Here is a 27,661-nt window from a genome sequence, read left to right on the forward strand (position 1 = left end):
CACGCCATATGAACTTCGTAAGGAACCTCGCTTACCGAAGGGTCTCTGTGGCTCATTGGTAGAGCATCGGAGCGCGGAATCCGAAGGTCTAAGGTTCGATTCCTCATTGGAACTCAGTTTTTTTTCTTTGTCCTACATGCTTCACACATGTTGCACGTGGTAGACGCGACTCGGACTGATACCAATTGTTTATTAAAACGTTCCTCGATTACTTTTTCTTCACGTGCGCGTCATATTCCATCGACTATATATGACGCGACTATATATGCTTGAATGGCAAAACTCTCGTCTTCAGAGTAAGATGGAGTCACCCGTAGAGCGGGCAAGTTCCCGCCAAAGCCGTGACATAGATATCGCCAGAAACGTTTACGACGAAAGCTTCTTCACTGCATCAAAACGCCACGGCTCTCCATTGAGTAGCAAAGAAGACTCAACGAAGAAGAGCCGTTACTTGAATGCCGTTCGTCGAAAGCTTTCTCCGAGTTCGTGTTCATGGAGTGGATTCATCTCTGTGCTGACTCAGCTCATGCCGATTATTCGTTGGTTACCAAAATACAACTTCAAAGAAGATTTGTTTCCCGACTTAAATGGAGGTGTTACGGTCGCTGTCATGCATATTCCTCAAGGTATAGCAATTTTGTACTGATCCATGGATCGTCTGCCTAGTTATGTCTTAACATTATCCGACTGACAAAACCACACGTTAAGATTTAGTTTGGCAACAGCTAGAATTAATCTGTACGTAATGCGTTCGCTTTGGAGAAGAGGGCATGATTTGGCAGTTCGCTTTCTTTGTTATAGGAGGAATTACTGTCAAAATATCAGTAAGAAGAATGGGAGGGGTGCGCATTACTGCTGGGGGTTAGTCGACGGGAACTATCAGTTACACAAATTGTGTAGACTTAATAAATAGCTGGGGGTAGTTTGGGAAGATTATTATGGCTTTAGCATCTTTGAAAACTGTCACATGTCAGGAGCTCATTTTTGAGTAATGGGCTCCTGCACATGTCTTTTTCTGACGTCATCTTTTTCTCTTCCAGGACTCGCATTCGCCATGCTGGCTTCTCTTCCGCCGGTCACGGGACTTTACACCGCCATTGTCCCAGTATTGCTTTATATGATCATGGGTACATCACGACACTTGTCTGTAGGTATGGAGGAAATTCTTTCCTTTTGTTTTTTTTTTTTAGTACCTCTGCAGCTTTGAAGGAATGATTCTATCATTAATACACAAGTTTTTGGTTGTATTAACCCTTTACACCCTGATATCAGTATGCATATTCTCAATACTGTTAGCTTTAATTTCCTAAAGCTCTGACAAGGAGAATTCGTTCAACAATCAAGAGCTTCTCTCGTTGGTGATCATTTCCTTTATTTACGTGACCTTAATGTGCGATTCTTCGGTGAGGAGAGATTAGATGCCAATCTCTCTCAGGTGTTAAAGGGTTAAATGACCGACAGACTGTAGTGAGACAAGTAATAAGTTTAATGATTGGTTGTTGTTGTCACGTGATAGGTAGTTTTGCAGTCATATGTTTGATGGTGGCACAAGTTGTTGAACGCGAAGTGGGTCACATGCCCGCAACACCCAGTCCCGCACCAGGTAATAGCTCGATGCCCAGTCCTTCTCCGACAAGTGGAGGCTCCGCGTTATGGTCACCCTACGATTCGGCCAAATTGGAAGTCGCCATTTCCCTCTCCTTACTCGTTGGCATCATCCAGGTAAAGTGATTTACCATTTGCTTTCTACAAATGTGAATAGTAGTTTAAAAAGTATGTTTTTTTAACGGTAGGTTATCATGGGAGTGGCGAAGCTGGGAGTTGTGGCGACGTACTTGTCGGATCCATTGATCAGCGGTTTCACCACAGGATCAGCGGTGCTTGTTGTCAACAGCCAATTGAAACATATACTTGGACTAACAGTTCCTCGGATCACCGGATCATTTGCCGCAGTGAAGGTAACTAAGCCTTGAGCACATTGTTTCAACCATTCTCTAACCATCTTCCGAATCCTTGGAAAATAAATCTCGAAGTTTGAAAAAATCACTAGAATACACGAATTGTATCCGATTTCCGACCAAATGGTCACAATATCTACCTTATATTCTACCAAAACTACTGTTAATTCATATCCCTCAGAGTGGCTTACCTGTTAGGGAGCTCTTTCTTTATCTCCTCTAGGCCTAAGATTCTTTACATCGTCTTTGAATACCATTAAATTGTTAAATTTCGCGTATATATTTTCTTTCTTCTCGTGCTCCGCTAAATTTGAGTATAGGATTTTTTCCAAGATAAATTTTACGACCTAGATCTAGAGATGCCCGAACCAATAACCGAGTATTCGTGATCGACCTAACCTTCTCAATGATTCAAACAAATGATGATGATAATTGCTTTCAGATCTTTATTCATATGATGAAAAACATTCCCTCGGCGAACGTTGGAGCCGTAATTACAGGCCTGCTCTGTCTTTTTCTGTTGATTGGACTGAAAGAAATAAACGTTAGATTCAAGGACAAACTGAAAGTTCCCATCCCTGCTGAACTTCTAGTGGTAAGAACATTTATTTCATTGGGTCAATTTGTAGGATGGTAGCCGTGGATATGAAACGGTGCCTCGAAATTTTCTATTCTTCCTCCAATAAGGATTAATTTACTGTAGGGGTGTGGCCAGGATTTTCAAAGGGGGGGGGGGGTCCATGCTGTGTCAAACAGAGGGTACTCACCAGTTTTAACCAACTGAATATTGAGGGTCGTTTTCTTAAAAAAAAAGGCTCACAAAGGAGGGGGGGTGGTTAAGGGCACCCCAGGTCCTCCCCACCCTAGCTACGTCCTTGAACTGGTAAGGCTCGAAACTTCGTAGCTAGTTACCCAGAACGAGAAAGCCCGGAACAAGAAACTTTTTTTATTTTTATCTTCTTAAATGCATTCTTTAATCTATTAATTTTTATATTCATTTTTCAATCAAAGGATTCACAAACAATCAGAGGAATCTTTAGAAGCCCTGTTTTCTCCTGTTCAGTCAATTTGATCGAAAGCTTGGGAAACAAGGACAAACGGCTTGTTCTCACCTTTGTTTCCTTTTTTATCTGATCAGGTTGTTCTCGGAACTGCCATATCATATGGTGCGGCCATTAATGCGAACTTTGGTACACCGATCATAGGAGAAATACCGAAGGGGTTTGTAATATACCTTGTGGTGTGCTAGACACAAGTAACATAGTGTGTTGTAACGATTTGTCTTTTAACATCGAGCGGGAGCAGTTTCCCTTGTGTGACACACCGTAAAATTGAACTTTCGCGGTAACAATATTTCGGTTGCAACTACGTATGGCTTAAATTCGAAGTCTGATATCGTTTATAGGTACAAAAGTATTTATAACTAGCTTTTAGTAACTTCGTTGTCCACGAGGAGATGTTCATAATTGTCTTTCAACAAACCACGTCTCTTTGTGCATACGTTTGTCCCAAGTTTTTTTTATCGAACTGCAACGAATATTTTTCTTCATCAGCTCCCGAGCAGGCCACGTTTTATTTAGTTCTTCATTCACTTGATTCGGTTTCAGACTTCCTCCTCTGAGTGTACCATCTTTATCCAAGATCTCGAACATTTTCTCAGACGCCTTTGTCATCGCAGTGGTGATATTTGCTACAAACATCTCGCTAAGTACGATGTTTGCTAAGAAGCGTGGTTACTCAGTCGATCCGAACCAGGTTTGTTTATTAAGAATTGTACATGAATGAAAAAAAAACCACACACACACACACACAATAAAAACCGAAGAGGAATTAGTGGGTGACGTAGTGGCATTTTGGTCCGTGCACGGTGTTGGGTTCTTGGGAAGACACTCTTCTTTCACTGTGCCACCCCACGCTCCCCCTCCCCCCCTGCCAGGAGTCCAAAGGGGTGCTGGTAAACTGTCAGGGTAAATTGAAGAAGTGCGGAAGATACCCCATTGTGATGGACTAGCGTCTTACCTGACTTAACTATTGCCTGTAGAACAATTTATTTTGAACAGGGGGGAGCAGCAATATTCCTAATCGCTTCATGCTGCTGAAGCTGAGATAAACTCGCCGGGATGGCCCTTTCTAGCTTGTAAGCTAACATTACCTTTGCCAACACATTGACCGACTGGTCTTAGTATAAATCGGGTGATGGAATACTTTACCTCAGCCCTGGTAACGAGGTAGACGTTAGCAAAGAGATTGCAACGTAGAGTATTCAGATAATTTTTCTGTCGAAGCGTCCTTACACATAAGTATATTTCAACTTTCAATACGGGACAGACCTCTTTGAGATGTGGGCGCCGACCGTAAACAAGGTAACATCAGATTTAGCGCGAGTTGATCCTTATCAGTCAGACTGAGTTGGACATTAAGGCTCTTGTTTAACAAGTCACAGATCCATGTAATCATATTGCTGTTTTTCTTCCCTCTTCTCATTTCAGGAGCTGATTGCGTATGGAGCAGGAAACATTGGTGGATCTTTTTTTTCGTGTTTCCCGATCTGCAATGCTTTAGCGCGTACAGCGGTGCAGGAAAACCTTGCAAACACTCAGGTAACCAAAAATAACCAAATGCGGTTTTTAAATTGTTTTTTAATCATTCCTTGACCTTGAAAAGCCACTGACCTATCGTTAAATGCAAAAACCGTCGTGTCGATAAATGGTGTCATTTTTTTTAGCATACTAAGTGTTTTACGAGGTGTAGAGTGAGTTCTTCTTCATAGCAAACTGGTTTGGGGCAATTATGAAAAGAAGTGTTCTGTGCGCGCAAAAGGATGCTTCACGGATTAATTGTTTCTTTTGTGTTATTATTTCACAGCTTTGCAGCGTGGTTGTGATCATCTTGGTCCTTCTTGTTCTACTGTTTATTGCTCCACTTTTTTTCCATCTTCCAAAGGTGAATTATACGTTTCAAAAATTCTTGCGCTGGCATAAGCTGTTGTTGTGTCATTTCTTGAATTTGCAAACGTTTTTTGTGTTATTGTTACTTTTGAACTCATCGAGTTATGTTTGCTTTAATCCAGGCTATCCTAGCTGCAGTTGTGATCGCCAATCTCGTTGGCCTGCTCAAACAATTTAGACGGCTGCGGCAGTTATGGGGAATTCACAAACCTGATGCGGTAAGAAACAGTGCAATAGGTGTTAATAGTTCTCTCTTAACCCTTTACTCTCTTACATCAGCCTGCATATTCTCCATACCGTTTTCTGTACATTTCCTAAGGTGCTGACATAGAGAATTTATTTAACAATCAAGAGCTTCTTTAGTTGGTTATCATTTCCTGTGTGATTCAGGGGTGTTTTTGTAAGGAGAAGTTAGATGCTTGTCACTTTTAAGTTCAAAGGGTAAACGTACCTCGATAATTACTTTGCGAGTGGGATTAACAGCTAGACTAATAATAAGTTTTTAAAAAGAAGTTTAAAAGATTTTTCTTCCGTTTTGTTTTGAAATCTCACAGATTGTATGGTTTTTCTCTTGTTTTGGTGTCATACTGCTGGGAGTTGGTCTTGGACTTGGTGTAGGCGTGATCTGCGCCTTATTTATAGTGGTTTTCTCTCTTTCCAGGTACAAAAAGACTACATCTAAGTAGATTTCTTTCCTTCCCTTATTTTCACTTATTTACTTTATGTAGTGGTCAATTGTAGTATGCAACACAGCTTTATTGACAGCTTATTTAGTGATAAAACGAAAGCTCGCCATGAGCTCTTGATTCTTGGATAGATATGCTAAGGAGTCGAGAACTTTCTATATTCTTTCTGTAAATCAGAAGCAGCCTGACTTAGCGTAAGATTTTGGAATGTTCTGGATTATTCTACAACATTATTCTGCAGAGCACAATCAACTGATCTAACTTCAGGGCATTGAGCTTTGATCCAGAACCTTTAAGTCTTTCGAAGTACACTGGCATTTTGGAAATTTCCTGTGTTAATCGATTCTAAAGCACTTTTTAGCATTAACATGGCATTAGCCAAATATTTGGCGGGACTTTCCGTCTCTCCCTTTATCAGACTCGGCATCTTCCTCTGATTTGAGCTGTATATTTTTTAAAACATCTCCACTTTAGGTCCAAGTACACAATCCTTGGAAGAGTAAAAGAGACTGAGTTATATCGTGACATCAACCAATGGCCCTCGGTAGGTTATTTGTCTAAATTTACAAGGTCGACTATCATAATTATTTTTGTTCTCCCTGGTGCTTTGTGTGCTTTTTGTAAGTTTGCGTTCCAAGGATCGGTGTCATCATTTGTGGATTCAGGTTTATGAGCCAAAGCTTGTGTGAAATTGTGTTTCCGACTTCTATTTTGTCACCGAACAATAACGCTTCCATGTAACATTTTTCTTTAAAGGCTTTTGAGGTCCGTAGTGTGAAGGTGGTGAGACTCGAGTCTCCTCTTTTCTTTGGTAACGCGGAGCGCTTCAGAGAGGCACTTGTTGATGCCATTGGAGTGGATCCCAGTTCTCAACAGGAAGCACCCAAACTGGGAAACGACGGCGAAAAACATGATCTTCTCAAGAACAAAAGCGGTGGAAACAGTTACGGAGGAATCCCTGGCGTTGTAAGTTAGATTTAGTAACTCTCTTATAAAGTATTCGCAGCGGTAAGTCGAATACTGGCGTACACTGGGGAACAATAATGGACCTAAGACAGACATCGATATTATTGCGGTTGGTGGTTTCTTTCCACAACACTTAAATCTAATGTTTCTTTGCGCAATAAACAATTTACATACCAACAATTGGATTAATCAGGATCGTCTCCGCCAGCACCACAGAATAGATACCAATATCTTTGAGTCAAGAATGTTGACTACACTTTTTTTAACCTTCTGTTTGCTTCTCTGCGATGCTGGCATAGTTATAAGGTGTTCACGTTTAGCACCAAAGCCGTTAATTTCTCTCGAGGTTCTTCCCTCTTGTAATCATGACAGGAAATTTTTTTTTTGCAATGTGTTTTGAACATGCGTGTAATTGTCTTGACTGCTTAAACGCTTAATTGTTGTCCATTTTTAAATAGAAACCAATTCCTGAGGATAAGGGTAGGACCTCAAGGACAGCTGCCGTTGAAGTTGATGAGCCGCAAACCTGCATTCGCGCTATCGTCATTGATTGTAGCAGTTTTACTTCCATCGATTCTGTTGGACTTCAAACGCTTCCCTCTGTAAGTACTAAGCTTAGGAACTGGTCATTTTTTTAGCGGCTGGATCGGAAGGGAGGGGGAGGAAGGGGGTTGGAGTATTTTGGTTTTGTCACGATTTAATTTAAATGATATCTCCCCGTTAGGCTCTATGATATTCTTGCGATTCCCTTCTCACTGGCAGTTAATTGGAAAGTCAATTTTCCATAGTCTCCCCTTTACACTCTTTTGGCGACGACTAATCCCCTTTCTGTTCCCTCTGGAAACCATGTGATCCCCCAAAAATTCAAGAAATCTTCTTTTCATCCTCTAGCTTCTATCGGAGTTCAAGAAAGCTGGAGTTAAGATATACCTGGCTGGTTGCTCATGTGAGTATATCCTTTTTTCAAGTTTTGAATCATAGTTTGGGCGGAATTCACGATAAAAAAAAATCACTCCTATTATTATTAAGGGTGATGTCTGACTCTCTGACGTAATAATTTACCTGCTAAGCGCAATGTCGTCTCTCCTCAGCAAACCTCATTAAAAGGCTCGCAAGTCCCTCTGAGAGGTCCGCTATACAGGCCATTCCACGTCACGCGATGTTTCCATCCATTCATGACGCCGTTACATCAGCCGCACGATCACGTAACAACCCAGTAAGTTCCACAATCACGTGACGGTTAAACAAAACTGATTCGCATGTCTTGGCCTTGATAGCGAAGAGCAAAATGAAGGAAGTGTACAAGGGAAAACTATGGTGTTTCTGACCTTTGAAACTGTCACCTCTCATTCTGATCTTTCAAATATTTTTTCAATGTTTTTACTTACATTTTGGCCACTTTCACTGGTCTTCTCAAGACTTAAAATAGACATGAAGGTTCATATAACGGATCGTTGTTTTTTGATTCATGACCGTAAACTGAGGCATATTCTGACTATTACATGATCTAACATTCATGTGGGAATGCGCGGGAAAATGTACTTTAAGTACATCCTGAAATACGCATATCAATGCAATAATTCATGGTACCACTTTGTTACTTTATGTATGGCGATATGAGTAAATATTAATGATGGCTACCTACAGTGATTAATATGTCCTCATTTGCTTTCCTTGCAGCTTTCGGGAGAAGACGGTGAGTCATGTTTGTAATGCTGATACTGGCTGATTTTTCTGTCGTGGAAAATTTCAGATCGTTGGTAGTTCTTTTATCACTGGCGAACGAAATAAACTTTTTAATAATCGGTAGCAGAGAGGGGCAGGGTGATGAGCTCTTCGTGCAGAATTCATTTGATTTATGGGTCTTCAAAGACTGATAGAATTAGCATCATGAACGATTCATAACGTAAATATAATCCAAACATTTCTCTTTTGTTAACGGAATATTAATTTGTACTTAATTTGAATATTAAACATGTACTTTAGGGAAGTAGTCAGGGGATGGGATGAAGCCACCAACCCGCCATAGTTAACCTTGCTTTATTTTATTCTTCTCATTATACATATGTATCATTAAACTTAAACAATTAAACAAAATTTGAAATAGACTTTGTGGTTACAGTCCGTTTGCTCTATCCGTAGAGGCTCTTTCGCTGACATCCGCTGGATGCAATGAGTGTAGGCGCAAATTGAACGAGAGTTGAACGATTTTGTGGACCGTTCGTCCGGTTTGCGCCTGCACTCATCGCGTTCAGTGAACATTTAGTATAGAAACAGAAATGTTCATCAGAAGATTATCGATCTCTAACAAGAACGAAATCCGAACTCACTAAGAAACCAATACCCTTGACGTTTTTATAGCGATGAAAAGAACTAGAGGTTATGTAATGACGTTTGAAGGTAGTGTTGCAAAATATTTGTATTCACTTGCAAAACAGAAAACCTGCCGCATCCCAGATATTTATGAGTATCATGTTCTTTAGCCCTATTGGTTGTTTCTTTGGCAATGATTAGGGATTGTTTTAAGTGTACTGTAGCCTCTTTATAATCATCGAGACAACGACAAGCGACGCCAAGCCTGTGATACACGTTTCCTTCTGTAACCCTTTCACCCATTTCTTTTGTAATGATTAGAGATTGGTAGAAGTACGTTATGGCTTGTTTATAATCACCGAAGCAAAGATAAGTACTGCCAAGCTTTTCGTACACGTCTCTTTTTGCAGCCCTTTCATCTATTTCTCTGGCAATGATCAGATATTTGTTAAAGTATGTTATGGCCTGTTTGTGGTCACCAAGAAAAGGTTAGCACGGCCAAGCTTTCCGCACACGTCTCCTGTAGCCCTCTCACCCATTTCTTTGGCGATGAAAAGAGATTGGTAGAAGAACGTTATAACTCGTTTATACTCACCCAGGCGAAGATAAGCAAGGCCAAGCATGTGGTACACATCACCTTCATAAACTCTGGCGTGTTCTTGCTTGGCAATGATTAGATTGTGTAGAAAGTTGTCCATTGCTCGTTTAAAATCACCAAGCTCTAGATATGCCCCGGCGAGATTGGCGTAGCCCTGCATTTCTGCCTCCTTGATACCATTGTGTTTTATATCGATGAGAACTTGCTCCCTTAGCTCTCTAAGGTCAGAATTTTTTCCAGCCATGTTTCAACTTGTGTCCCAACCACTACAAACTTAAGGATCAGATAATGAAGTAGTGTAGATATGTGTTCGGTGATTGGTTTAGAGCTGAATAGGCAGAGCGTGGCATGTTATAATCGAACATTCAATCAGGGAACTCCCTTGTGATGAGAGAAAGTGTCCCCTGAGGAAAGCTTTATCTCAAAGGAGGTAACCATTATGAAAAGTGGAGAGTCACTCGGTCTTTTTTTTTTCGTTCGGGAAATTTGCTCTGAGTTGAAGCGTCTTGAAATTTAAGCTTCTGACAAAGTGGCCAACTGAAATTTCACACTGAGAGGCTGATACTCAAAACTTATAAGTAAGAGAGACGAAAAGAAGAAACTCAATTAATTGATAACTCGGCAGAAGAACATAAATTTTGATGTTATACACAAGCTGAGTTTACAATCGTATTGTTACCGTAAAATAATAATTAATCAAAACTTTCACGCTGGCAGGTTGAAAGTTCCTTCGTTAGGCCAGTCGACATTTACTTTTTCAGAAAATAGTCTCGAGGTGGAATTCTTAGATTTTACATGCGGAATGCTGTAATTTTGATGTAAAAAAGGTGAACAAGCTTTTGACTGTTTGGAAACCAAATTAAATTTTTTGTCTTGCTTGATATTTGCGACGAAAAAAAAAAAGTTGAGGATGGTCAGCGGTAAACAATTTACCATTCGTTCAGCTTCACGATCAGCTATCCCTGCCGCCCTACTGCTTTTGCCGGCACGTAAGGGTCAAAGATTCTGTAAACTAACCAGCTACTCACTCAAATGCACGAAAAATAGATGAGTGGGAAATAAAAATGCCGTGGGAAGAAGTGAAATGGAGCAAGGATATTTGTGCAGGAAGAACAGGATGCGGGAGCTTACCTCACCGGCCCGCGATATTTCGTCAGCTTTTTAACCAATTGATCATCGAGTTGTTTTTGAAACACAATCTTTAGAACTCAACAGAAAAGTGAACCGAGAGTTACACATATAGGACTATGACGGATTTAGAAGAATCAGAATCACCGCCGTTGATGACTCGTCGACGTCGAAGGCGATACAGGATTAATTTGTCTCGACATGTTTACAATGAACGAGAATTCACTGAGTCGTTTATCAACCAAGAGGAATACACAGCGAGTTCTGAGTTTGAACCCTCATCCCTTGCAAAAACATTGAGGCGAAATTTCTTACCATCTAGATGTACGTGTAAAGATATCTTGCAATCATGGTTTCCCATCGTGGAGTGGCTACCGGCCTATAATATTCGCCGTGACTTGGCACACGACATAGCGGGAGGTTTAACCGTGGCGATTATGCATATTCCTCAGGGTAAGAGAAGTGATGTGCAAACAGGATTAAATATCCTTTTAAAAAAGAACCATGTAGTGTTAATTTTAAACAAACAATTTGTAAATTTTGGTGAGCTTTCAGCGCAAATCCCTACTTCATTATGAATACAGTTCATGGATGAAGATATATAACAATAGCGAAAACAGTAGACTATCTTTGGGAACTACGGGCCTGTTGTAGACTAATATGGGGCTATATGGAAATTTTCCTACATTTTTTGCATGGAGACCACTGATCAAGACAATTGTTTCCCCCCTACAGTACAGTGCTCCCTCTACCTGTACAAGATTGAATGCACCCTCCCCCATGTCATGACTCCATTGAGGATGACCTACATACGAACCTTATCTTGCACTAAGCTACCCCCATATGAAGTTAACACCCTGTATACAGAAGACATTATATCGAGTTGTACATGTAAATTGTCTCTTCCATTAATTCACTTGAAAATGCAGTCCCTATTGAACACCCCTTTTGGTAGCATTTCTGACTTGAAACCTTAGTTAAGCTGACAGTGCACTAAAAAATTGTGATTTCTCTTTTGCCTGGCTATACAGTTGAAGATAACATGCTTTTACTATAAATTTTTTTTCTGCTTATTAATTGACATACTATCTTTCCAAAACAGCCACATAATGGAAAATTCCTCACTCACTTTGTTCCATTGAAGTTGAACAATAATCAGTAGCTAATTTACAATCAATTTACTAAACCTGTATCAATCCTAGAACTCCCAGAAGTGATTAACTGAAATTTTTTTTTTCCCTTAAAAAGCCTCTTGTTAGAGGGAACACACACACACACACACGCACACACACACACAGCAACTCTCAAATGAATATAATTGCAGTTGTCTTGTTACCATGTTTGTTGCAGGTCTGGCATATGCATTGCTAGCATCACTTCCAGCTGTTACAGGACTGTACACAGCTTTTGTTCCTATTCTTGTTTATATGGCCATGGGGACCTCCAGGCATATATCTTTAGGTAAAATACTCAATGTAGACTCAAAACGTGTCAATTTGAATGATGTCAAAATTTTGAAAGAACAAAAACAGACATTTTAGTGCAGTATGCAGTATTTTCAGTAAACACTTAATAACCAAAATGTATGTACATGTGCCACTCCAGTTAATTGTCAAAGAATAATTGCTGTGGAAATGTAACCAACAGAAAGTGTTTAATTTGTATCAAACAAGTGAATTTTCTGTTATCAAATATTCATGTTAATGGAAAGGCTCTGTACACCAAGATTATGGAACTGAATGGAGAATACAAAAAGATTCCTAATTTCAAATTTTTCATTTTTTTTTTTAAACTTAAATCTAATTAATCTTAGCAGTGTGCAGGATGCATGTCATATGAACTTCATAATAGACCTTGCTCACCATGGTGTCTCTGTGGCTCAGTGGTAGAGCATCGAAGTACAGAATCTGAAAGTCTGAGGTTTGATTCCTCATGGGGACTCAGAATTTTTTCTTTGTCCCACACTTATCACCAGACAAAAAACATCTTTCTTTAAAATTTAATTATTGATAAATATAGTATTACAAAATTAATGTTGATTGTTTTTAAATTAGAATCTAAATCATGATTATAGAGGAATTATAGATCACTTTCTTTCTAGGAACATTTGCTGTGGTTTGCCTCATGGTTGGTCATGTTGTTGATAGAGAAGTAGAACAATCTTTGTCACCCACCCCAACAGCACCAGCTCCTTCAAATCCGCCTCTTGATGGCTCAGTTAATGAAGTATTACGGAATTCAATTTATAAACATGAGTCCAACGGCAGTTCATCAAATGAACAGGACTTGCTGGATGAAAAGAAGTTAGAGGTTGCTGTAGCACTGTCAATGCTTGTTGGTCTTCTACAGGTGGGTTCCCTGTGAACAGATTACTACAGTTTGTTTGTTATTGAGAGTTATAACTCACCCATTCATTTTTGTGGGATTTTGGCAGCTATTTTACATCATTTGATTAAAATCATTGGACATTACAATAAAATTGTACAGTTATGTTGTTACTAGGAGACGACTGTGGATTTCAATTTTTTGTCTGAATTTTTTTAGAAGTTTTAATGTTTCTCTTCACATCCGGTTAAAAGTTTCATAGCTTCACTGTGCAAAATCTTCAGGATTTAAGTCCATAAGTTGTTGAATTGACCTTTGGCTGGTCCAGTTTTATTTGATATATTTACTTTGCAGCTTTTAATGGGTCTGTTCAAGCTTGGTTTTGTTGCTGTGTATTTATCTGATCCTATCATTAGTGGTTTCACAACTGGTGCAGCAATTCTGGTTTTCACAAGTCAGGTGAAACACATCCTCGGATTGGAGGTTCCACGATACTCTGGAGCATTTGCTGTAGTAAAGGTTTGCATTCAGCTCAAGCATGTATTTGATTTTTTAATCTGTTTTTCACCATTGGAGGATGATGTCAACTGACATTGAATGAATTCATTATTGTTCAGTGAGGTACTACAATGTAAATTTTAAACTACTTGGTTGGTTGAGATATCCACTCAGCTGACTAGCACCAGAAAGTCATCTTCATCTCATGATTTTATCTGTGGAGGGCGCTGGTTGTAGTAGTTTGTAACTGAATGGGACAAACATTACAAGAAGACAAGTGCTCAAAAGAAGACTCTCTTTTAATACCAACCCTGTTGATGGTTTTGTTGGAATAAATTTGTATGTGCTTTCCCAAATGACTTTAATGGAAATGTTAGGCTTATTAATTACTTTTCTTATCACCTAATAACTAGACATACATTAGTACTTGATAACCCTCATTACTTTTTTATGTTGGGAAATATTCTCTGGAAGGCAATTTGTAACAAGATCTTTGATTACTGCACACACAGGATTAACTTGACATTTGTTTATTTTTTTTCACTTGTTTTTCTGAAGTTTTATTTTCTTTTTTTCAGACCTACATATTCATGTTCAAGAATATTACTCTTGCTGTACCAGGATCAGTCATCACTGGAGTTGTCTGTATCCTTGTCCTCATAGCACTGAAATATATCAGTGAGAAGCTGAAGCACAGAATGAAATTTCCTATACCAGCTGAGTTAATAGTGGTGAGTGACTGAACCCTCTAGACCCCAATATCAGTATGCTTATTCTCCATACTGTTCTCTATACATTCCTTAAGTCATGGACAAAGTGAATTTGTGTTTCAATCAAGAACTGCTTTAATTGGTGCTCATTTTGTCTATTCTCACAAGCTTAATATTTGAGGGGTGATATTGTAAGGAGAAACTTGATCTTGATCCCTTCTAAGGGTTAAAGGGCTACCTTTGTTTTGATCTGCAGTGTAATTATGCCTCCCATGAAGGGTTGCCATGTTACTTTTGCTGTTAGTAGCTTCCTTACACTTGAATGTGCATATCAGGGGGTACCCATAAACCATAGAACAACAAATACATTTATCAACTGGAGCTGTTTTTCTCAGTTAGGGTGAACATCTGGAACACTGCAATATTTACTTAGAGCTTTTTCTATATTGTTAGAAACCCTGAAAGATTGATTTATCTGACATGTAAATCATGTTGTTGGTCATAGGTTGTCCTTGGAACAATTGTGTCTTATTTTGTTGGATTGAATGAAAAATTTCAAGTTTCAGTTCTGCGTGATATCCCTAAGGGGTAAGAGACATTGAGGTACAGTCATGTGATTATAGTGTAATTCTGTGATCATAGTGTAACTCTGTTATCAGTTTGTGCAAAGGCACCAAGTCTTCACTATAACTTCTCTTGTACATATCCTGTGCTCTGTACATGTAAATTCATGGCAGGATGTGTTTTGTTCTTCCTGTTATATATGTATAATTGTATACATTGTACATTGTATGTATACCTGAAACAAACAAATAAATAAATAAACAAGAAACACCTCTTGGATTGTAGACATGTTTGACTTGACAGATGTACTTTCAGTGTGATGCATCTTTTTAATTTACAAATTGATGATACTGACAATGATTTTACCATAATGTTTTATGGTCTACTTAGGTTACAAGCACCATCTGCTCCGTCCTTCATGCTGATGGGAAACATGGTGACAGATGCCATTGTGATTTCTATTGTTATATTTGCCACAAACATATCTTTGGCCAAAACATTTGCCAAAAGAAACAATTATGTGATTGATTCAAATCAGGTTGGTAGATACAAATGTTTTTTGGTGGTTAATTACTAACTGATTTGGGATGATCATAAAACTTAGTATGGATAATGACATGATTTTGATTGCAATTTGATGTTAATAAGCACAAGTAAATTTTTCAAAGACAGCAAATTAAATTGCACAAACCCGTATGGCAAGTGCAATTTGTAATCTTTGAAAAATTTGCCAGTGCTTATTGCACCAAATTGCAAGAGAAGTCATGTTATTACTTGTTAATAATGTAAATGAAAAAAGCATCACTGAAAATCAAGATGGGAGAAATTTTGAATGCTTGCATGTGCTTTTTGTAATTTGCACTCGTGTTACAACTTTGCACTCATGTTACATGAGAATGCACTTGTTTTTAGCCAATCAGAAACACGTAATGTTTTTCATGTACATTATTACATATTAAGTAAATGTTTGTTTGTCTGTAGGAACTGATTGCTTGTGGATCTGCAAATGTGCTGGGATCCTTTTTTTCTTGTTTCCCTGTGAGTGGTTCACTTTCCAGGTCTGTGATTCAAGAAAGCATTGCAAGAACACAGGTAAATAAATACAATGTACAATTATCATAATAAGTGAGTTCTAGAAGCTTTGTTATTGTCCTATTGCCTTCTCCTTTTTGCCAATTTGCTGACTTTCTTGCTTTAGTTGTTTATTCCAATTCAACTAATTACAAATTAAAAGCTAAATATACAAGGTTACTATTTTCTACAGTAGTCAGCCATTCTTTGGCATGTCTTGCATTCAGGGTAATGTTGTATGAAATCCAAAAGATAACTGCAATTAGTGGACAAAGTCATGGAGGGCTGCTCAACTTTAACCCTTCAACTCTCAGAAGTGATTAACATGTAACTTCTCCCTATAATATCCATACATTATCCAGCAAATAGGTGGTGAGAATACTCAAACTCATCAGACACAGGATATTACCTTGATCGAACACCAAATTCATGTTACCAATATACAAAGAAATGTCTGGCAGGTAGAAGGGAGAATTAACAATCAGATCTTGGGAGTTAAATGGTTAATGTGTGGCTAGTTATTGATCCAAGAGAATTTTTTAGCACATTAATCACACTTGAGAAAGAAAGAACATTTCCAGGGTCCTTAATGAGGGCTTGATTTTATTTGTTGCATAACTATTGAATTTCAGTGTGCAAAAAATGACTGTCTCATTAGATTTGCCAGAAACTAATAGACAAAGTGACACACTTCATGTAGTTGATTTTTTTTTTCACAGCTCTGCAGCATCCCTGTTGTTGTAGTTATTATCTTGGTTTTACTTTTTATTGCACCTCTCTTCTATCACTTGCCAAAGGTTAGTTGACTCTGTAGGCAGTGCACTCACAGTATGAAAAAATGTGCTAAGGTTTGCTCCATTGAAATGCCATGTAACTGTAGAATGTTCTGTGTATTCCCAGTTTTCAAAGTGATGTTGATTGTTGCTCCGAGCCCCTAACCTCGCTAAGCTCTCTATATACGTAAATGTGCAAGGCACACCACAATATTTATTCTTGGCTCTTGGAGAAAGGGAGGGTGTGGAGGAAAAGAACAAGGAGTAAAAAGCTAGGGAACAAGAAGAGCAAGGATGAGGACTGACAACATAAAGTTATGTGATGCCAGGTTCTACAGATCAAACCCAGGTCACAGTGTTGGAAGCCCAAGCCCTCTCAGTGTTATGACATTTGTGCTTTCCTCCTCTGTGTTCCACTCCACCCTCATTTTATCCTTTGTGGAAAATGTTGTAGAATATGGAACAATTTCTTTTTTTTTGTTTTTCTCTCACTTGTCAGGCAATACTGGCTGCTGTGGTAGTTGTTGCACTCAAGGGGTTGTTCCGACAGTTTAATAGACTGGTACAGCTGTGGAGAATGTGTAAGCCTGATGCTGTAAGTTTATTGAAATCCTTGTTGTTCCATTAATAATAATGATGATTAAAATAGTACATAATTTTAATATTGTTATTCTTCTTGTTTATATTTCTAGTATTAGTTTTACTAAGTTAAACATGACTGTTGTATTATAATTTTTCTTTAATTTTAATTTTCAGTAAGATTATTACACAATTACTCTATGATTTTTGATTTACATATGATAATTCATTTGATAGAACAATTATTTCATATAATGTATTTTGATGATTTTAATAATTAATGATTGATGTGATTTTGTAATTAACATTTAGTTCATCTTAACATACAGGTCTGTAAGCACCTCTTTGTAATTTAGTGAAACTACAAATTTACATCTCACTGTTTCATAGTCATGAAAAGCTGTTTTATCTCTTAAATTGTTCCCCTCTAGGTTGTTTGGTTTGCAGCATGGTTAGGAGTTGTATTGCTTGGTATTGACATTGGGTTAGGAGTTGGAGTAATCATGGCTCTGGTAGTGGTAATCTGGAAGTCATCCAGGTCAGAATAAAAAATTTTCTGTTTGGAGTGATCTCTGTAATCACCCAAATAATGTGTGGCTGCATACTGAATTTAATGAAGTGTTGTTCAATCCTTTCACTTCCAAGATCTCACTAGTAATTCTCCTTACTGTCTGCCATACATTCTTATGATGTTAGTTTCCCAGAATTTGATATTGGATCAAATGATAATCCTTATTCTCATCACTTTCCAGTTTGATATTGTTTTGATATGGTAAGGAGAAATTCTGTCGTGATAACTTATGGAACTTATGGGAGTAGAAGGGTTCACACTTACCTTCATATACCTTAATGTGGTGGTTCTATCAATTTGTTGGTTCAGTCTTTTCTTTGAAGTGGTTCATGAATGCACTGAGACACCCATTGCTTGAAGCACAGCCTTAAAAAAGACTCTTGCATATAAATGTTGTTGAGTAATTTTGTCTTCGTGTGTGAACGTTCCATGTTTGAAAAGTTACGACAACGATTGCATGTTGTTGACATTTGTAGACCTCCTGCTTCACTTCTTGGTCAGATTCCTAACACCGGAATTTACAGAGGCCTCCAAAGAACAACTTCGGTAAGCTGGAAACTGACTGCTTTGTGGTTGAATTTGTTTGTTTTGTAGGGGGAGTGGGGAGGGGGATAAACGTAGAGTCCGGAAGCGAAGTATTTTTGCCTCTTTTCAGGTTGTTTGCGGTCTAAGAGATTTATAGTTAACTGATTATTGACTTTCATTTTTTTTCCGCAGGCTAAGCCGATTCCAGGAATAAAAATTTTTCGATTTGAATCTGCGATGTTTTACGCCAATTCAGAATACTTTCGAAGCACTTTGATAGAAATGACTGGAGTTGATCCACAGAATCCGAACAAACGCAGCAGGCTTGGTAGCTCAGCAGTGCGTTATAGGCACAATGAGGAGGATACAGGGAGTCCGGCAATAGAAATAACAAGGACTGTTTCAATCAATAGAGCTCTGGAGAATGGGGTAGAGTTAATTTTAAGTATACATGCATATTATATATAAAAGTAATTATTGCTTAATTTGTCTGAGTGACGTTTATCATGACAGCCAGCAATCAATTGGAGCTCAAAGGAAACACAGGAGAATTGGCTTAAGCGCGGGAAAACCGGAGTGGCTAAGTTTCGATTTGTGTCATACTTAGTTTCTAAAGGAACTGTGGTGCTCTGTTAGTGGGGAAGGGGAAGGGCTATTACCAGACAGTCTGGTTTTAAATGTACTCTGGCCACCATAGATAGTTTTTGAAGCTGACGTTTCGAGCGTTAGGCTTTCTTCATTCGCCCTGACCGAGGGCTAAAATTATGAGGAATGTATGACGGGCATTGCGGAAACTATTGAAATTTAGATTGAGTGAGATGGTTAATCATGTCTTTGTATTTTCAGGATGTGGAAGTTTCTCTCAGTGATCTTGGAAATAACGAAGGTCCCTCAGGATGTGATTCAACCCCTGTTCACGCCATCATAATTGACGCCAGTACGTTTAATTTTATTGACACCCAAGGTGTGAACACTTTGTTGCAGGTAGGAAATTGATGTCGAGGAAGGTGTTCGTTGTGGTCACAAAGATAGAGCTCTTTGCGATTGAGTGTCGTAAAACCAAATCCAAAGTGATCACAATGGCCTATCAGAAGAAAAGGAAAATACCCTAAAGAGCCAATGAGAACTCAAAGAAAAACGAACCAAATTCCCTCAAGCGCGGGAAGACGCGAGCGACCGAGTCGCGATTGGTTTTAATATTTCATCTGATTGGTGGAGAGGGGGTGCGAGTTTTCTGGGCCAATCACAAAGCGAATTTTATTAAAACCAAAGCAATTCCGAGTTACTTTCGACACTGGACTGAAAATTTATTCTAAATGAACGGTTAATCGTTTGTCTCACGAGGTGGGGAACTTTTGTCTTAGCTTTTGTGAATTAACCCTTGATGTAAGGTGTTGCTTTGAAGTCCTTAAATTGTTAATGGTCGTGATATAAAAGGCAAAGTCTGCATCTAAGACTGAGTGGCATAACTGCTGGAAATCTGTTCGCAGACCTTGTGGGGTGCTTTTGGATCGACTGCTGCAAAAGCAACTAGGGCCAAGAAAGAGGTTTTACTGAGAGTAAAATGGGAATTGAATGAAAAACAAGCCAAGTGTTTAAAGCGCGCGAAAACGCGAGTGGCCAAGTCGCAATTGGTTTTAATTCTTAATCTGATTGGCTGAGAAAGTGGCGCGAGTTTTTTGGACCAATCACATAACGAGGTACAACCAAAGCAATTGCGGACTACCTACGCCACTCAATCCTAAACTGTTCAATTCTCTTTGAAATTATCTGCCAGAGCGCGAGCCAAATATGTCATGCTGGTATGCTTTTATTTCAGCTTGGTCTAGAGTATGAAAAGATTGGAGTAAAATTCTACTTGGCGCACTGTCGATGTAAGTTGATGTTAAGAATTATGATTGTTCACAGGACTTAAGTGCTGTGTCGCCGTTGTATTATGAGGTTATTCTCCGTTATTTTATTTACTATTTTACCGCTAATTATATGATAAAATAAAGAAAGAGAAGCATGCAAATTGCCAAAGTAATTTTCATCAGAAGTAGCGAATCCTGAAAAAAAAAATACTTTCTGCTATTATTTTATAGATTACATACGGGAAATGTTAGAGAAAGCTGGCTTTACGGCGAGAATAGGAACAGAACATTTGTTTGTGTCTGTACATGACGCAGTGATACACGCTGTTGGAATTCACTCTGAGGTGAGCTTAAGGATTTGAATAAACCCTTCCATTCTTAGATCTCACAAGTAATTCTCCTTACTATCTACTGTACAATTCTAATGATGTTAGTTCGGAGAATTTGGTATTGGATCAACTAACAATCCCCTAATTGTAAGTTACATATTTTTATACTCCTTTTTCTCATCACTTGTCCGCCTAGTATTGTTTTGATATTGTAAGGAAAAATTCTGTCTCTATGTATTTTGCGAGAGTATTTGTGTCTTTAATGGTCAGTTATGGTATAAAATGGCTTTTTTTAATCACTTTTTATGATAATCCTGTTCTGTGGAACCTGCATTAAGCGGTCATTCTCCGTAGGTGACTGCTTCATACAGGTTTGACTATATGTACATCTTGCTATGAGCGAATGCTCCATGTTTCGGAAAGTTGAGTGCAATACCTGTGTGAATGTGATACCAGTGTGCCTAAGGGTGAGATAAGATGGGGATTTTTAGAAATATGCTTGATCTGGTGTAAGGGTGAAGACTTCTTTCTCGCGAGGGATTTTTCATTTGGTTTTTTTGGTCGTAGGACGCGTCCTATTCGACTCCTGTGATGAGTGACACTGAATCAGCACTTGAGGCTGGACCTTCTAATCAACAGGTTTGTAAACCTGATTGACAATCATGTCACGGGCTTCAGATTTCTATCGTTTAATAGCGGGGAGCGTAGCCATTCAGACTGCAGCCTATTGTCTCATTTCTGCTGAAGATTGTTCAGGTTTTATAAGCGGGAAACGACTCTAGCTTGCTGAACCTGGGTCAATTTCTCCTGTCTCTGATTTTCCGGCACGCGGAGGCAAGCGTCAGTCGTGTGCAAGGCGTGAGGCGAACTCCGTTCGGTCGATAGCTCTTAATTGTGTTTCCTCTGGTCATGACATGTTCATTCGATCCAAACCTTTTTTTTTTACTTTCCTCAGGTAGAAGAATGAATGGGAGCAAACGATTTGAGATGACTCGCGAAGCTAATCAAAGAACATACAACAGCCCACGCACGGAATCTTAACACACCGTCCCTAAAAAGAAAGCAATCCATTATGCAACGCTTAGATTCCCAGAAGTGGAATTCAATCATACCGAACGAAAAGTGTCCGATTTTTATTTTTTATAATGTTTCCAGTGATAATTTTTTACGCGGGGCAAGTTCTACTCATTTGACTCGCGGTAAGCAGGGTTATTAATTTCGCTTGAGCTTTGGACGATGATTTAACAAGAAAAACGAAGGTTCGCAAACAGAAAAGAATTGGTCAATTGAGAAGTGCTAACCCGGACCTCTCCAACAGTAACATCCTTAAATCAAATATAGGATCAATATCAGTATCTGGGCAACTGCCCACCTTCCCCTCCCCTAACCCAACATTAACCCTAACTTGTTAACTGTTGTTGAGTTAGGGGAGGGGTAGGTGGGCAGTTGCCCAGATACTGATATTGATCCCAAATATATATGTCATGAGTATAATGAAATGATCACCAGTTTAAGAAGCTCCTGATGGTTAAAGAAATTCTCCTTGTCAGTAGCATAGGAAATGTCAAGGCGATAGTGTGGAGAATATGAATTCTAATGTTAGGGTTAAATGTTAAGAAAGAAAAGTGCCAGGATTGTTAGGACAAAACTGCTCAGGGCATTGCCTTTGGTAGATACCACATTGTTTCAACCCTTGATACCTTAACATCAGTATGCAAGTTCTCCTTACAGTTCTCTGTACATTTCCTACGGTACTTTTAAGGAGAATTTGTCTTACAATCAAGGGCTACTTGGAATACCGATTATTTCATTTATTCTCATGACCTTATGGTTTGACTCAATGGGTGATACTGTTGGGGGGGGGGGGGGGGGAAATAGATGCATTCCACTCTTAGAGAAAGGGTTGAGGTTGATGATTCCAACATCTAACTTCTCCTTACAATAATACTGCTGAATCAACCATTAATATCATGAGAATAAAGGAAATGATCACCAATCAATGAAGCATTGATTGTTAAACAAATTCTCCTTAGCTGTACCGAAGGAATGGAGAAGAGTATGAGATCAAGGATACCGATGTCAGAGTGTAATTGGATTTTAAAGGCAAGGTGATAACTGACATGAAAAAGTAGCAACTATGTTTCCTCTTGGCGATACTTTACCGCATTTTGAGCCTTGGAATGGCGCACTATTTAATAGAAATAGTCATTTGACAAATATGAAAATGAGGAAAATTTCTCACGACTTGGAAAGGAAAGTAACATTCTGATAATTTTTTTTTTTATTTCTGAGAGTGTAATATTTCCCACCCTGTACGAAAATAATAATTATAATTAAATATATTTTTAATTACTTTTTTTGTTTGTCGAGAGTTCCATGCAAGCTGGAGATAAGGAATGAGCGAGAAAAGTCTCTGCACCAATTTCCTTCTCGTGAAATTTTGTTCCTGGGACACAACGAGTCGCACAGAATCAAAAAAAACATGGCTAAAACTCAAGCGTTCGATTACATTGAGGAAATGAGTGGCAGCAATTTAACTGGCGAAAAAACGTCACTGTCACTTCTTATCCTTGGTAAAATCCTTAGAAATTTCAGTTGTAAACAGCTGACATCCTCTTTTTTTCCTTGATTGGGTTTTGTTTTTTGTTTCTTTTTTTCAAATGTGTAGTCGTCTCCAACGTTACTCTACAGGTTTGCTCAACGCGTTATCTTGTCACACTCACTCTTAATCTTTGAACATGAATTTTTTTGTCAACAAAATTGTTCATTTCCGTCACACCAACTTACACTGCGGCTGATTGATGTTGTTGTAAAGAAAATCATAAACGAACTGAGAGTTTCCGTCAGTTTAATGTTGTGGCGTTCGGAGGCGTATAAACCCCATCAGAACTTCAGTAGTTTGGTTCTTTGTACGGGGGAGGTGGTTCATCTGCCTTAATTGATCCAGTGCTGTAGGACGGAGGAGGAAAAGCTCTCAGTCGTTCTTCGTACAAAGGTGGAGGGTTGGGTGTTACTTCTTTCTCGTGGTAAGACGGCGGGACCCCTCTTTGGTGGGGTGGCCTTTGTTCGACTTCAACAAAATTCACTTCGGCAGCTGCGACATTGGATGGGTTTTGATGTCCCAACCTGTCGTAAGGAGCCCTTCTCCTATAGGTGCGAACCAACCAGACGATGGCAAAGATTAAGCAAATCAAAATGAACAGTCCAAGTACCACACCAAAGCTTATACCATCAGGAGTGGAGAAGTGACAGTTGGAATTTCTTGTGTCGACACAAGAACCAGTACAGCATATTTGTGCATGGGAACATTCAGAGTCCAATGTACAGCTGTTTGTTCTGTTCGGCGATTTCCGAAAGCCTCCGAAAGGGACTGTCACAGTTTTCTGAACACACACAGCGAGTATTATCACCCAAATTATATGCAGCATAACAACTTGTACCCTCATGTTTACTAATATTGAAAGGAAAACTTATGTCCAAGTTAGCTCATCGGTGTTTGTTGTATTCAGAGTATGATGAAATGATATTTCTGTTGCGTTGCGTGGAAAGTGGTGTGTTTGTCACGTATCCCCCATTCGGAAAGATCACATGAGTTCCTAAGTCAAGAGTTCCTATTTGATGACCAAATATTATGCAATGATCTTAAATACCGCGCACACGTAGTGAATAATATGGTAAGTTTCTCTATCATAAATAACAGGACCCTGCCGAACTCTTTTCTTAAACCAACTCGTGTAGCAGATCAGCTATGATATACTTGATCATATAAAAGATTGTACAACCCTAAAGATTGCATAAACAAAATTCGAGATGATACTTAATCCTGGGTAATTTTAGTTTGTTATGTAACGCAATAATTGTGTAATAGTATTATGTTATGTCAGAGCGTAATTCCACCCGTGATAAAGGAGGAAATTCATTTAACTCCTTGCCCGTGCCTGCCTGCCTGGGCAAACTGTATTTTGACACTGGACTGGATTTCACTACAATGGACTGGGCTGGACAGGAATAGTAAAACGAGAATTAACAAAACGCGGACTAGAAAAAATAAAATGCAACGAAACATTTCCTGGAAACATTTCCTGGAAACATTTCTTAACCGTTTTGCTTCGGCTGACTCGCCTTCATGATTTTTTCTCAACGACATTTAGATGGTCTCCTGTCTCACCTGAGACTTTGGAGACAGAACCAAACGTACAATTTATCTTAAACAAGACGAAAAAACATCTTTCTTAATTCTTCACCGGCTCAAAACTTACCATCTCTACTATTTCTATCAAAAAAACATTAGTGCTGATCCTAGCAGTATGCAGGACGCGTGTCATAAGAACTTCGTAATAAACCTCGCTCATCGAAGTGTCTTTGTGGCTCAGTGGTAGAGCATTGGAGCGCAGATCCGAGGGTCTGAGGTTCGATTTCTCATGGGGACTCAGAATTTTTTCTTTATTCCACACTCGTGACAAAACGAAAAAACATCTTTTTTTATCCTTCACCGAGCTCAAAACTTACCATCTCTACTATTTCTATCATGATTGAAGTTGTGTACCGAACGGAAACCACTGCGGTAAACTTACATTTGCTTTAAAGAGAGGGAAAGTGATTTCCTTTGTACTTATATCAAACTATACATGTAAGGATTGTTAGAAAATTAAAAGCATTGAGCCATATCGTTAAGGGAGTTTCAATAAACCTATTTTATTGCAATTGTGTAATTATGATAGGGCAGTGGTCAAATAGTAATTAGTATAACTCTCCTGGATCAGAATTGTAAATGTGCAACGATTTAAAATCTAATTACGACATTATGTATTTCGTAAAGCTCATTTGTACAAATATCTGTGAAATCTGCATACAGTTCAATTGAAAACAGGACATATTTCATAGGGATGCAGTTTTTTTTTTTCATTATATTAAACGTTCCATAATATTTACAAGCTACATGCAGATACAAGTCGGTTCGGATCTGATGAACCGTGCACATGAGTGCATAGTTATTATCGAACTGCGCTTATCAGTTTAAGGATACTTTTCAAGTCATGGCACTGATTTTATTTCCAAATTTTGTGCGCTGAATGGCAGGTTTAAATCTCGTCGACCAGGGCTATGAAGTTAATGACTAGCTGAGATCCTACGCACGCTATGATTGGTCAACAACCTATCATTAACAACCCATAGTCATTATATAAGAGCATCTGACCACCCTTGCAATCGGTTTTCGGGATAAGAGCCCTCTTGATAAGGCGGTGGAACATTTGGAAAGTTGTGTATCAATCGCTTCATAACCGCTCGAATTTCAGTGGAAGATGGCTGGTGAGAAAGGAGAAAAAAGCTCGTTAAGTAAGAAAACCCAATACTTATCCTGCCTGCGAATGCCCTCGCTTGATTGGAACAATGTTTTTAAGAATTTGAGTTTTCTTTCAGGAAACCGTCAACCAACTGAGATGGGGCAACGAGATAGAGGAGAGAGTGAAACTGAAGTAGAGAAGTTATTGCGTTATGACAAGTCGAAATATTTTTTGTTCAATTATGTCAAGTTTTTGGAAAAATGAATAATTGAGTTTTGTACTTTCGTAATATGCCTTCAGTACTGGGAAAATTTGCCTTATGATTTTCACAGCTCAGTACACTGGGAAGGAACTGTACGCTTTATATCTCATACTACTACAGCTCATCATAAAAAATTTAAGCAATTCTTAACGAAAATTATAAACGGGAATCTGATCAGATTGGTCCGTGTTATTTCATTCTTACAAAGAAAAAAAAAGTGAGTCATCAATTTCAATTAAGGCAAGGCTCGGAAAGCCATCAGCTGCCAACATCTATTTATTGAACATGAGATTCACGCTGCTATCAAGCGAGTTGAAACACAAACTGGAAATAATTCATAAATATAACAAGGTCAAAAACCAACTGGAGAAAAAACTTGGCCCAAAGATCAATGTTTGCGGTTGAACACAGAATATAGGTTGTGCCAATTTACGTCGTACTTCTTTTTAATTTGTAAACAAGTTAGACACGTTAAGTTTACGAAAATAACTACGAGTACCACCATAAAGATTTAAGGATCATCACAAAATACATAGTTCGTGTTGTTGTTGTATGGCATATCTCTATTACTAAAAACGATAATTGTGTCACATAGCCAGGAATCGGGGGAAATTGAAAAGGTGCTTCCCCGTTTCGTTAAGGCTTCGCTGCCAGCTTAATTGAAGCAACGCCTATGAGAGCCTTCAACACAGCAGTCAAACGTGTGTGCATGCGTAAAAGTGAGTTGATCATTCAAACTGAAGAAAAGTTGCTTTTCGCGTGTCACCATTTCTGGTTTAAATCTCAACCTCATATGAGTGAAAGCTTTCATATCACACTTGTAGCTTTTTTTATTTAGCCCAATGGCTGTATTGAAAGATAAAGCGCGGAAATGACTTACATAGATATGACAAATACATTCTTACCACTCAGAGAAGAGACTTGTCGAGAGAAGCACCATGTAAATCCTTGCAACACCTGTTGGAAGAACTAATTACAAAGGCGGATCTAGAGAGACTAAAAGCAAATCACGATAACAGAAGCAATGAATGACAGATTTTAATCAAAAATTATTTGAAACTCTGTAGGAACGTGCTCGTGCTGTATGGAGCTCGTACTTTACGTAGAACTCTGAATCAAGTATGGAACATATAATAAATAAATCATACTCCGCCATCGTTCAAATTGCACGTCACTTAGTATAAGTAAAAACCAAGATTTATGTTATCGCTAACGACAAGATTAAACTACTCTCGTGGGAGAGAGTTTTCTTTCCTAGGCTTTCTTTTCCAGATTTAGAGGTAAACACATTTTGTTCCTCCATAAGCACAAAATTTGCCAATATTTCAGTCTTGCAACAAACCTGAAACTTCCAGTTAATTCCACAAACTAATTCCTCTCAGGTTTATAAGTTAGCGTTGATGACGAGAGATGGAAGTTGTTTTGATCACTCAACCAGTTACTATAATACTGTGACAGACGGAGCAAACGTGGAGCTTGCAAAATACTACAAACTTGATTCAAGTAAAGCAGTTTAAAATTTCGCATCTTCTTTCCATCTTATGTACTAGTCAGTGGAAAGCCCCACACCCCCATACCCGGGGAATAGCGGGGCATTAGACCAGGCGTCCCAACTAAATGAAGCAAATTCCCCGCTATGCGGGGCAATTTCTTATGTCAAAACCTCATTTTTGTACTCCGCCCCCGGGGCAATACTTGAAAAATCCCAAATACACAACG

The 27,661-nt window shown here is 38.7% G+C and overlaps 2 protein-coding genes across 2 annotated transcripts; both read left to right on the forward strand.

Annotated features, from left to right (window-relative positions):
- The first annotated feature begins 2 nt into the window (after positions 1-2).
- Positions 3-8,666, forward strand: LOC113674394 (prestin). Its single transcript, XM_089191432.1, has 17 exons — positions 3-626; positions 1,041-1,151; positions 1,517-1,722; positions 1,794-1,958; positions 2,401-2,553; positions 3,097-3,179; positions 3,566-3,713; positions 4,448-4,558; positions 4,824-4,901; positions 5,029-5,124; positions 5,461-5,567; positions 6,067-6,136; positions 6,349-6,558; positions 7,017-7,160; positions 7,450-7,504; positions 7,650-7,774; positions 8,239-8,666. Exons 1-17 carry the CDS (start codon positions 251-253, stop codon positions 8,269-8,271), a joined length of 2,271 nt encoding a protein of 756 aa, XP_089047558.1. The 5' UTR covers positions 3-250; the 3' UTR covers positions 8,272-8,666.
- A 1,706-nt stretch (positions 8,667-10,372) lies between these two features.
- LOC113674392 (prestin) lies at positions 10,373-22,256 on the forward strand. Its single transcript, XM_027190874.2, has 18 exons — positions 10,373-11,050; positions 11,948-12,058; positions 12,699-12,946; positions 13,277-13,441; positions 13,999-14,151; positions 14,636-14,718; positions 15,085-15,232; positions 15,676-15,786; positions 16,485-16,562; positions 17,038-17,133; positions 17,549-17,655; positions 18,165-18,234; positions 18,406-18,642; positions 19,060-19,197; positions 20,033-20,087; positions 20,298-20,410; positions 20,963-21,034; positions 21,351-22,256. The coding sequence occupies exons 1-18, from the start codon at positions 10,717-10,719 to the stop codon at positions 21,360-21,362; spliced, it is 2,331 nt and encodes a 776-aa protein (XP_027046675.2). The 5' UTR covers positions 10,373-10,716; the 3' UTR covers positions 21,363-22,256.
- The last annotated feature ends 5,405 nt before the right edge of the window (positions 22,257-27,661 follow it).

This window comes from Pocillopora damicornis, chromosome 13 (assembly GCF_964200805.1).
Source record: "Pocillopora damicornis chromosome 13, jaPocDami1.2, whole genome shotgun sequence".
NCBI lineage: Eukaryota > Metazoa > Cnidaria > Anthozoa > Scleractinia > Pocilloporidae > Pocillopora > Pocillopora damicornis.

Excerpts from the sequence above, each read along its gene's own strand:
- LOC113674394 (XM_089191432.1), top strand. The coding sequence starts at position 251 with ATGACGCGACTATATATGCTTGAATGGCAAAACTCTCGTCTTCAGAGT. Across the intron at positions 3,180-3,565 it reads ATAGGAGAAATACCGAAGGG|ACTTCCTCCTCTGAGTGTAC; the intron begins GTTTGTAATATA and ends ATTCGGTTTCAG. Across the intron at positions 5,568-6,066 it reads GTGGTTTTCTCTCTTTCCAG|GTCCAAGTACACAATCCTTG; the intron begins GTACAAAAAGAC and ends TCTCCACTTTAG.
- LOC113674392 (XM_027190874.2), top strand. The coding sequence starts at position 10,717 with ATGACGGATTTAGAAGAATCAGAATCACCGCCGTTGATGACTCGTCGA. Across the intron at positions 17,134-17,548 it reads GAATGTGTAAGCCTGATGCT|GTTGTTTGGTTTGCAGCATG; the intron begins GTAAGTTTATTG and ends GTTCCCCTCTAG. Across the intron at positions 17,656-18,164 it reads GTAATCTGGAAGTCATCCAG|ACCTCCTGCTTCACTTCTTG; the intron begins GTCAGAATAAAA and ends TGACATTTGTAG.